The 12,789-nt window shown below is 44.5% G+C and overlaps 1 protein-coding gene across 1 annotated transcript in view; it reads left to right on the top strand.

Annotated features, from left to right (window-relative positions):
- The window catches only part of LOC145404953 (uncharacterized), a 608,364-nt gene that overhangs the window by 546,175 nt on the left and 49,400 nt on the right, over nucleotides 1–12,789 (top strand). The window contains exon 34 of the mRNA XM_080276459.1: nucleotides 6,516–6,639. Within this exon, the coding sequence (XP_080132585.1) occupies nucleotides 6,516–6,639 (124 nt within the window). The remainder of the gene's footprint in view (nucleotides 1–6,515; nucleotides 6,640–12,789) is intronic.

Here is a 12,789-nt window from a genome sequence, read left to right as displayed (position 1 = left end):
CGTCATCTAGCAAGCGAGCCGCGAGGCACATTTCGACTCATTTTCCTAGAGCGAGTCTCGTCTAGCGAGTGAACCACACCTAGCGAGCGAAAAAGTAGTGTTGAAGACAAGAAGAAAATCATTAAACTCATAGAAGACGGCTTGAAAACCTGTGAAATTTTGAGGCAGTTGAATGTTCTGGAATCGAGTGTGCATACCATAAGAAGAAACAAGGACAAGGTAATGGAAAGTTTGAAAGTGGCAGACATATACTTCACACGTGCTAGTGGTAGTGGTGGTGATGGTGGTGAGGAAGATGAAGGGCCAGATGATGTTGCCCCATTGAACCTAACGACTATGAAGGGTTTGAAAGTGATGATGAGATACAACAGGAGATACGGAGAAAGGCTGGTGCTTGAGAAGGTGGCAATGGTGGAGAGCAAGGTGGCGATGGTGGTGGTGGCGCTTACTCCCAGTAAATCCCCTGTCACACACAAACTATTCAAGGGCTGACCGTGGAGCGATTCAAGGTCGTAACGCATTTTTTCATTGATCGTCCCTTGATTCGCCGATAAAGCCCAGACTCTTTAGGGCACTCATGAGCCGCTGGGACGATTCGTCGGGCCTCACGATTTTTTAACTCACACGTTAAAAAATCGTGGCCGCCTCATGACTTGCCAAAAGTCGTGTCACAGTTGCGTTGCAGTCAGGACTGTCGTACGTCGATCGTGAAACAGTCTTAGCTCATTTGGATGCGCATGATGCTGTCGTTGCGTGTCGTGATGCTGTCACCGACAAAAAAAAACGTTATGACTGTGTGTCTCTCATCAACGGACTAGACACAGGAGAGGTCCATGGTGATGCTCTGGGTGTCATTGGTGGTCCAGGTGTGATACCCTGCCCCACACTGGGTGTCATTGGTGGTCTAGGTGTGATGCCCTGCCCCACACTGGGTGTCACTGGTGGTCTAGGTGTGATGTTCCGCCCCACGCTGGGTGTCATTGGTGGTCTAGGTGTGATGCCCCACCCCACGCTGGGTGTCATTGGTGGTCTAGGTGTGATGCCCTGCCCCACGCTGGGTGTCATTGGTGGTCTAGGTGTGATGCCCTGCCCCACGCTGGGTGCCATTGGTGGTCTAGGTGTGATGCCCTGCCCCATGCTGGGTGTCATTGGTGGTCTAGGTGTGATGCCCTGCCCCATGCTGGGTGTCATTGGTGGTCTAGGTGTGATGCCCTGCCCCATGCTGGGTGTCATTGGTGGTCTAGGTGTGATGCCCTGCCCCATGCTGGGTGTCATTGGTGGTCTAGGTGTGATGCCCTCCCCCATACTGGGTGTCATTGGTGGTCTAGGTGTGATGCCCTGCCCCACACTGGGTGTCATTGGTGGTCCAGGTGTGATGCCCTGCCCCACACTGGGTGTCATTGGTGGTCCAGGTGTGATGCCCTGCCCCACACTGGGTGTCATTGGTGGTCTAGGTGTGATGCCCTGCCCCATGCTGGGTGTCACTGGTGGTCTAGGTGTGATGCCCTGCCCCACACTGGGTGTCATTGGTGGTCTAGATGTGATGCCCTGCCCCATACTGGGTGTCATTGGTGGTCCAGGTGTGATGCCCCACCCTATGGGTCGGTCGTGGAGGGGTCCTGGGGGTGTCCTGAGGGGGTTGGGGTGCATTCCCCAAACGCGTCACGAAGTCGTCTTGTGATCGTAGGCGGTCGTGTCACGGTCGTGGTTGGCAAAAATTAATTAAATTTCAAATTTGAAGACTCGTAGCTCCATCGCCTCGTGGTCCCCTCGTGATCTTGTCACGTTCTTGAGGATGTCATAACCAGTCGTGAGGCAGTCCTGATGCGGTCGTTAGGGAGTCATGAGCAGAGCAGATTCGGGGCCAGTCGGGAGGTGTGGGAGCCAACTAGGACATGACCTTGAGTCGCGCTGCGGTCGGCCCTTGAGCCGCATATGTGTGACAGGGGCTTAAGCATTTACACTCCCAACTCCCAACATTTTTTCTTCAATAAACTGCATTCTGAGCATTTAATGGTGACTTTTTGTTGCTTTGTCCTACTAATTATAATAGGTAAATAAAAATGTGACTATTTAGTGGATAAAAGGAGACAAAAATGGAAAAACAGTCGAACTTTCCAAATATTCCAGTCTGTTTTTATTTTTCGCTATATAAAGTTTGCCTCCAAACTAGCGGTTTCACAACTAGTGAGGTTTCATCACTTAAGATTGCTAGTTACGAGGCCCTACTATATATAAATATATATATATATATATATATATATATATATATATATATATATATATATATATATATATATATATATATAGATAGATAGATAGATAGATAGATATATATAGATAGATAGATAGATAGATATAGATATATATATAGATATATATAGCCAGTCCCAAAGAAGGGTGACCACTCCCAACCCTCCAACTATCGTCCAGTTGCTTTAACGTCCTGTATTTCAAAAGTTTTCGAGTCAATTCTCAATAGAAAAATTTTAAGGCATCTTTCCTATCACAACCTTCTTTCCGATCGTCAGTACGGTTTCCGTCAGGGACGCTCCACTGGCGATCTTCTCACCTACCTTTCAGACTCCTGGTCATCCTCCTTTCGGGACTTTGGCGAAAGCTTTGCCATTGCACTTGACATCTCAAAGGCTTTCGATCGAGTCTGGCATAAATCTTTAATTTCCAAACTGCCCTCCTACGGTTTCTATCCTTCTATCTGTGCCTTCATCGCTAGCTTCCTTTCTGGTCGTTCTATAGCCGCTGTTGTAGACGGCCATCGTTCTTCTCCTAGATCTATCAACATTGGTGTTCCTCAGGGCTCTGGCCTATCACCAACTCTCTTCCTTTTATTCATCAATGATCTTCTAAGCTGTACATCTAACCCTATCCACTCATACGCTGATGACTCCACCCTTCACCTTTCCATTCGGTTCCCACAACGCCCATCTCAACAGTTACTTCAACAAACATGGGATGAGGCTATGGCACACCTAATGTCTGACTTGGCTCGTATCTCTGACTGGGGTAAAAATAATATGGTTGTTTTTAATGCATCTAAGACTCAGTTCTTACACCTATCAACCCGACAAAATCTTCCACAGGTATACCCACTAATGTTTAATAATATTCAGCTTAATCCTGCATCATCCTTGAACATACTTGGGGTTTCATTTACTCTGGACTTATCTTCGAAAGATCATATTACACCTCTTGTAAAATCTGCTTCCAAGAGATTGGGTGTGCTAAGCCGACTCCGCTCTTTCTTTACCCTTGCACAATTGTTGACTCTATACAGGGGTTTTATCCGCCCCTGTGTGGAGTACAACTCTCATGTGTGGGGAGGCTCCCCACATACAGCTCTTCTCAATAGGGTGGAGTCAAAGGCTTTTCATCTCATTAACTCTCCTCCTCTTACTGACTCCCTTCAACCTATGTCTCTTCACCGCACTGTTGCATCTTTATCTCTTTTCTATCGCTACTTTAATGGTCACTGCTCCTCTGAAATGTCTGCTTGCATTCCTCCACCTCTACGACGGGCGCGTAGCACCCGTCTGGCAGCAAACTCTCATCCCTTTTCTGTCCAACTCTCTAATGCAAGAGTTAACCGTTACTCCCAGTCTTTCATTTATGCAACAGGTCAGCTCTGGAACTGTCTCCCTCTGTCTGTATTTCCTGCTGCCTATGATCTCCAGTCTTTCAAATGCAGTGTGTCCAGGCATCTCAAAATGATCGGATCTTGAATTTGGCTCTCTATTGTATTTTGTTTTTCTCTTGGAGGGAACTGTAGCTGCGGGCTCATGGCCTTTGGTTCCTTCTTCCTCGCATAAAAAAAAATATATATGTGTGTGTGTGTGTGTGTGTGTGTGTGTGTGTGTGTGTGTCCTTATATACAGTATATATTGGAGAAACACACATTACACGCCTATGTACAAATACATGATATGAACGAGGATTTATTTTGTAAAATATTCAGATTTGCTGATGATGCTAAAGTGTGAAACACAGCACATACATCTTTGCAAAGGCAAACAATCCAGGGTGGCCTCGATCGACAGCTTAAGTGTCCCCAAACGTGGTAATGGATTTTAATAATAGTAAATGCAATTTGCTAAACACTGGAAAAAAATCAGTTACACTAAGAGCAATATTCAACTAGATAATGTCAACCATGAAAAAGATTTAGGACGTATAGTAATAAATAATCTTAACTCAAGCAAACAGTGTACGGAGGCTAAGAAAGCTAACAAACTGATCGGATTCACATTCGAATATAAATCAGATGAAAAGAGACTATCTTCTTAGACGTGCGGCGAAACTGTTAGTCATGCAACAGCTGAAATGTCAAACTCAACTCAAAATTTCAAGTTGAACAAACTTGTATTTCTTAAGAAAGTCTCTAAAATGTCTACTTATAGCCGAAATTGAAAATCGCCAAATAATCAGCTGATGCTTCAGCTGACGCAATCACTGACATGTTAAAGCAACTCAAAATTTCATCCTGAACAACTTTATGTTTCATACGAAAATCACTCTGAGCTCTCCAGGAGTAGATATTCAAACTTCCTTGAAGTGGAAAAAAAAAAAAAAAACTCAGACGTACCACTTACTGACCTGTCGGTTTCTCCGCAGGTAAAAAATATCATCCTCACATTGTATAAATCACCAGTACACCAACACTTAGAGTGCTGTGTCCAGTTCTGGTCGCCTTATTACAAAACAGATTTAGGGGCACGCGAGAGAGTACAGCGAAGGGTAACAAAAATTATTCCTAGATTGAGAAATAAGCCATAGGAGAAGCGTTTAGAAGCCCTGAATCGCTTTAACTTCACTACGTTCGGATTACGAAAAGATCTCATTCAAATACCGGTGCTCAAAATATTTATGATAATATGGCTATCGATAAATACCGCTTTTCAGTAACTAGAACTAAATATACTAATGGTGATTGGCATAAAATGATTGGCCAACGATTCCAGTCACATGAAGCTAAGCATTTTTTCATTAGAGTTTTAAATATATAGAATAAACTGCCCTCCGATATAGTAAACTGCAATGCACTACCAGCCTTTAAAAATCACATGGATAAGTACGTCTTCTAACTCCCAGTTAAGTATGTTCACTCCAGAATAATACATTTCTGTGGTATATATGACTTTTTTTTTCTTTCAAGGATTGGATGATACAACCGCAGAAGAACATCGATATACAGTATATTGTTGACAGTGTAACTTTCCATTACAGGCAAACAATGCTGAGTAAGATTTCCTTTCGCTCTTTTCTATAAAATATCCATGACAGTTTTTCAATGCTGCATAGTGGTTCGTCACACTATTTCCTGCTGGCTTCTGCTGGAGGGTTTGGTAGATGGGGCTTGGCTTTAACAAATAGAATAGTTTTATTAGTTATAACCCTCCCTGTAACAAACAGCCAGGAGGGACCAAGAAGCCCGTTGCTGCTTGCTTTTTTTGTTCTCGTTTGTACTTTGTACTCTAACTATTGCCGGACGAAATCCGGTATAGAAATTCCTTTGTCACAAAGTTACTGAGACCAATTATCACACTTCAGGCCGTCTGGCGTCCGGCACGCCTACGTTGCCATAACGAGGGACTAAAAAAGCCTATTTGATCCCTTCTGAGAAAAGATGAGCCTTAAGCAAGACAAGTGATTAACACTGATATAATTATGTAGTTCTTCTGACTTCCATAATTAGGATTTATTAAACAGTCGGTAGTCCTTGCACAAAAATAATTACGGCTAGTATTATTACCATTTGGTAAATTAAGTAAACCTGGTAATTAATAATCATCATCAGCCCCATCATCATCATCATCATCATCATTCCACTCCATATTCCCACTTATACATAATCTGAATAAATAGCATAAGTAATCGGGTGTTGATAGTGATAAATAGCGTCACGTCATCATCACCACCACCACCACCACCCTAATTCCCACCCACCCTAACTTTAGATGAAGGACACAACAGGCAGGGTGCTGATAAGGGTATATAGGGCGCCTTTAGAACTTGAGCTAAATTTGTAGGTCGGTAACTCCCTGATAACGACGCCATAGAGAGCCAAGCAACTGGGGTGGTATAATGAGACCAGGTTACTGGAGTTAGACGTGGAAGTTTTTAATGGTCTCCCCTCCCTCACTCTATCCTTTTCCTTTTTTTTTTTTTCTTGATTCTCTCTCTCTCTCTCTCTCTCTCTCTCTCTCTCTCTCTCTCTCTCTCTCTCTCACACACACACACACACACACACACACACACACACACACACATTCTCTTTGCCTACCATTTTCCCCTCCCTCATTTTCCCCCACTCTTCCTCCTCTCTCACACACATAGTCTCTTTCCCTCCCTCATTCCTCCCCATCTCCCCTTTCCCATAGACATTTCCTTGGTCATCCCTCCTCCCACACTCACACATATTCTCCCTCCCACCTTGCCTCTCTCTCTCTCTCTCTCTCTCTCTCTCTCTCTCTCTCTCACCTTCTCACTTTCTCACCCAGGCTACCCCGACGGCGAGGAATCCGGCTACGTGTTCGCTGACTCCCTTTACGGCACTGAGAACGCTACGGCAGACCTCACCAGCCCGCCCCTCCTCCTCCACCCGCACACCGCACTCTGCTTCAGGTGAGATAGCTCCGTTCTCTCACTCTCTCACTTTGCTTCAGGTGAGGTAGCTCTCTTCTCTCATTTTCTCACTCCATAGAAATGATAATGTTATATATACCGTAGAGATATCCCCCTCCTTCCTCATCCCCACCCTCTCCTATCCATCGTGTTATTCTCTCTCTCTCTCTCTCTCTCTCTCTCTCTCTCTCTCTCTCTCTCTCTCTCTCTCTATTCTTTCATTTTCACACTTATGCTTTATTTGCACACACACTCAAGCTAATTTTTTCAGTTGTATTTCTGCCTTATTTTTTCAGCCTCTCTTTTTTCTGATATACATTTAAAATATGGTTTCTCACTCATTTTTCTGTTTATTTTCTCACACCATAGGCTCTCTCTCTCTCTCTCTCTCTCTCTCTCTCTCTCTCTCTCTCTCTCTCTCTCTCTCTCTCTCTCTCACACACACACACACCACACACACACACACACACACACACTTACACTGATGCGGTAAGACAGAAAGTTTTATCTGTGGAAGCAATACCGAGGAAAACATGCTAAATGAAAGAAAAGCATTCGAAAGCCGAATGTTAATCTCCCGCCAGAATATGCTGTTGGCCAAATCCAAGATTTTGGCCATATCTTGATACCCTGAAGGTTTATGTTGATAGCTCAAGCCGTTCATGACATACAATGGTGATAAAGGCAGGCGATAAAAACTAGTTTACCTTTGGCAATCATTTTGGTGACCTTGACCTCGACCTCGAGTGTCCATTTGCGAATTCGTTCAAGATTTGGGCCATATCTTGATACCTTGAAGGTTTTATGTTGATAACTCAAGCCGTTCATGTGATCTAATGGGAACACACGCACACACACACAGAGGCGGGCAAAAACATTATCACTCCGCCTTGGTAAAGCCCGGCGATAACGAGAATGTGAAAATGAAAATTGGCACAAAGAGAGAGAGAGAGAGAGAGAGAGAGTGAGAGAGAGAGAGAGAGTACCAGGTAAGATAAAAGGATGGCTAATTAGGTTGCTAGGATGCAAGAATAGGAGGGATGTATTTGAATGGAGAGAGAGAGAGAGAGAGAGAGAGAGAGTACCAGGTAAGATAAAAGGATGGCTAATTAGGTTGCTAGGATGCAAGAATAGGAGGGATGTATTTGAATGGAGAGAGAGAGAGAGAGAGAGAGAGAGTACCAGGTAAGATAAAAGGATGGCTAATTAGGTTGCTAGGATGGAAGAATAGGAGGGATGTATGTGAATGGAGACAGACAGACAGACAGAGACAGAGAGGCAGAGAGAGAGAGGGAAGAAACAAAGTAAGAAAATGGATGGTTAATAAGGTTGCTCAGACGGACCAAATAAGAAATGTATGTGAGAGGAGAAAGACTGACAGACACAAGGGACAGAGGAACGTAAGTGTTGATCAGACAGACAGACAGACAAACGGTTGGAAGGACGGAGAGAGAAGAAAGAGAAACGTAAGTGTTAGAGAGAGAGAGAGGGGGGGGGGGTAGTTAGGTTGCTAGGAGAAATGCTTCGAGTGAAAAGTGCAACTCTCTGAAGGTATCTTGGACTGGTAACACGCACGTACACGTCCATACAGACACACACTCCCACGCACACACACACACACACACACACACACACACACACACACACACACACACACACACACACTCGTACACGCTCATACACACACACTCACAAATATTTCCACCCACTCACATGCCCACTCACACATACGTCCATACATACACAGACATTGACATACAGCAAGCGTTGACACGCGCACACACACACACACACACACACACACACACACACACACACACACACACACACACACACACACACACACACACACACACACACACATATACACACACACACACATTGTCGTACACGCTCATGCGCATATTCACAAATATTCCCACTCACTCTCGCGCCCAAACACGCTGACGCACACACACACACACGCCCATGTGTACCCACGCCTACGCACACCCCCGTCGATGCTCACACTCCCTTGCACTTGCAGTCCATGTACACACACGCCCATGCACACATCTTCCCGTACACATACTGTACATACATGCCAACGCACACACGCCTACACACACACCCATATAAAACCAAATACCCACACACAGACATACACCCATATATACAAGCCCATGCTCACCCCCCACACACCCACACCCATACATGCCCACGCACTCAGGCACACATAAACCAGAGACCCCCCCCCACACACACACTTCCATATATACACACAATCGCAAGCATACGCACACTGTTAATCATGCAGACGCCCATATACACACAAGCACACTTGTACACGCACACACACACACACACACACACACACACACACACACACACACACACACACACACACACACACACACACACACACACACACACACACACACACACACACACTCGTACACGCTCATACACACACACTCACAAATATTTCCACCCACTCACATGCCCACTCACACATACGTCCATACATACACAGACATTGACATACAGCAAGCGTTGACACGCACACACACACACACACACACACACACACACACACACACACACACACACACACACACACACACACACACACACACACACACACACACACACACATACAGACACATTTACACACATACGTGTATTCACACACAGACACATTCAGACATATACATACACATACGCATATAGTACACACACATTTCCACATACATGCATACACACGCATGCTCACAGTCACACAACAGGCACGCACGCGCACAAGCCTGGACATATGCACAGATACATACACATACTCACACACATATATTAATGCACACGCACACATATACACACACATACATTAAAGCACACGCACACAATTATACACACACGCACAGGCTAGATCACTGAGAGAGAGATAAACGGATCATCATCATATCATCATCATCACCATCATCATCACATCAACGTCATCTCCCTCCAGATTTCTTGAACCTAGCAACTTAGCCATCACTTGCATACATATTGATGCAGAAGGCAGAGTGATGGGTTGACAGGGGGATATAGAGATTAACAGGAAGAGCGGAGGAAAGTGTGAGAAAATTATAGATAAATAGACGGAAGAATGGATGGATAGTTAAGTACAGCACGATCAACAGAGCCATGGCTGGATTAATGCATGGCTAGATACAAAGAGCTATGGCCATCAACCTTACTGTGCATCTGTCTGTTTTTCTGTCTATCTACCTTTCTGTCAAATCCCATTTTTTTCATAGAGTCGCCGTGTTCCTGTATGGAAAACAAGTGTCTATCTGTTAAGGCTCTTATCTATTCTCTCTCTCTCTCTCTCTCTCTCTCTCTCTCTCTCTCTCTCTCTCTCTCTCTCTATGCATGTAAATACACACACACACACACACACACACACACACACACACATATAATCCCCCAGTATCCTTGCTTGTTGTAAAAGGCGACTAAAAGGGTTGGCGGAGGGTTAGTGCCCCTCCCCGGAAAACAACTAACTAAAAAAACAAACAAGAAGCCTCGGACAAGGACTGACCAAACGATGACGACCCAGGACCGGACAAAGGACTTGGTAATGGGTACATGGAATGTAAGAGGAGCGAATGATGAGGTGAAAGAGAGAGAGATTGTCCAGGTGCTTGAGGGTGCGAAAGTGGATGTATGTGGAATAACTGAAACAAAATGGAGAGGAGAAAGTGTGAGAGAATGGGAGTATGGATGGGGTATATGTGCAGGAGTAGGTGACAATGAGAGGGCAAAGGAAGGAGTATGTATAGTTGTGAGTAAAAGATGGAAGAAGAGCATAAGACAGTATGGATCAGTTGGGTCAAGGATTGTGTGGGTAAAGTTGAAAGTTGGAATACAAATGTGGGCGATCGTGTGTGTGTATGCGCCAACGCAAGATCGTGCTAGAAGAGTGAGAGAAGAGTTCTGGACAAATGTAGAAGTGTGCATGGAAAAGTTTGGAAAGAATGAGAGAGTGTTTTTGATTGGTGGTATGAATGGTAAAGTTGGGAATGTGAAGGTGGATGGAATAGTTGGTGAGTGGGGTGTGCCTGCTGAGATAGATGAGAATGGGAGTGCGTTAGTGGACATTTGTGCTGGGAGGGGGTTGGTGATAACCAATACCCTCTTCAGGCATAAACTGATCCACAGGTATACATGACGAGTGATGAGAAGGGTGGGTGGTGAACTGAATGAAAGCAAGGCAATGATTGATTATGTGTGTGTGGATGAAAGGATGCGAAGATGTGTAATGGATGCAAGAGCTTATAGAGGTTGGGGGAGTGGACTTTCTGACCACTACTTGGTGGTGGCCAGAATTAGGATTCAAGTTAGATGGAGGAATAGAAGAAGGGAAAGACGAGAGGAAGGAGTAGTTGCAAGGAAAGTGGAAAGGTTACAAGAGGATGAGAAAAAGGCAGAGTATAAGAGAGAAGTGGAGGATGGGGTAAAAATAATATGGTTGTCTTTAATGCATCTAAGACTCAGTTCTTACACCTATCAACCCGACAAAATCTTCCACAGGTATACCCATTAATGTTTAATAATATTCAGCTTAATCCTGTATCATCCTTGAACATGCTTGGGGTTTCATTTACTCGGGACTTATCTTGGAAAGATCATATTACATCTCTTGTAAAATCTGCTTCCAAGAGATTGGGTGTGCTAAGCCGACTCCGCTCTTTCTTTACCCCTGCACAATTGTTGACTCTATACAGGGGTTTTATCCGCCCCTGTGTGGAGTACAACTCTCATGTGTGGGGAGGCTCCCCACATACAGCTCTTCTCAATAGGGTGGAGTCAAAGGCTTTTCGTCTCATTAACTCTCCTCCTCTTACTGACTCCCTTCAACCTCTGTCTCTTCGCCGCACTGTTGCATCTTTATCTCTTTTCTATCGCTACTTTAATGGTCACTGCTCCTCTGAACTGTCTGCTTGCATTCCTCCACCTCTACGACGGGCGCGTAGCACCCGTCTGGCAGCAAACTCTCATCCCTTTTCTGTCCAACTCTCTAATGCAAGAGTTAACCATTACTCCCAGTCTTTCATTTATGCAACAGGTCAACTCTGGAACTGTCTCCCTCTGTCTGTATTTCCTGCTGCCTATGATCTCCAGTCTTTCAAACGCAGTGTGTCCAGGCATCTCAAAATGATCGGATCTTGAATTTGGCTCTCTATTGTATTTTGTTTTTCTCTTGGATGGAACTGTTACTGCGGGCTCATGGCCTTTGGTTCCTTCTTCCTCACATTAAAAAAAAAAAAAAAATATATGAATTGGAGCAGATGGGAGACGTGGAAGGTGTGTGTAGGATATTTACAGAAGAAATATGTGCAGCATGTGATGTGGTGTGTGGAAGGAAGAGAAGACGGAAGAGGGTGCAAGGAACAGCGTGGTGGACTGAAGAGGTGAGACAGGCTGTGGCACAAAAGAAGAAAGCATACAATGAATAGATGAGAAATAGGGGCTTGGAAGAAGTTGAGAGGCGGAAGAGAGAGTTATATGTAGAAAGAAAGAGAGAGGTGAAAAGATTAGTAAGAGAGAGTAAGAAGAGAATGGATGAGGAATTTGGAAGGAATTTGAGTGTAAAGTGGAGGGACTGTTAGAAAATGTTCTGGAAAGAGGTGAAAAGAGTAAGACAGGGTGGAAGTGAAGTTAGCAGGGGAGTGAAAGATAAAAATGGTAGATTACTAGTGGAGCAGGGAGAAAAAGTGAGCAGATGGAGAGAACACTTTAAGGAATTGTTGAACATAGAGGATGGAAGTAATGCGAGTATAAGTGGCTGGGGAATGGCTGGGAGAAGGAGGGAGGTGAGAAGACAGGAAGAAATCAGTAGGATAGAAGTTGTGGAAGCAATGAAGAAAGTTAAATCGGGGAAAGCCCCAGGAATTGATGAAGTGTGTGGTGAAATGCTGAAGCATGGGGAAGGGATAGTAGTAGAATGGATGTGGAAGATGTGCAGATTGGCCTGGGAGGAAGGTAGAGTCCCGGATGATTGGAAGTCAGGTATAATTATTCCCTTGTACAGAGGAAAATGGGAAAAAGAAGTGTGTGGTAATCATAGGGGCATTTGTCTTCTTAGTATAATAGGAAAAGTGTATGGTAGGATACTTATTGACAGAGTTA

The sequence above is a fragment of the Coenobita brevimanus genome, chromosome 65 (genome assembly GCF_032717465.1).
Source record: "Coenobita brevimanus isolate Jiangsu-jjx chromosome 65, ASM3271746v2, whole genome shotgun sequence".
NCBI lineage: Eukaryota > Metazoa > Arthropoda > Malacostraca > Decapoda > Coenobitidae > Coenobita > Coenobita brevimanus.
Note: the sequence above shows the minus strand (reverse complement) of the source record. Positions and strands in the feature narration are given on the sequence as shown.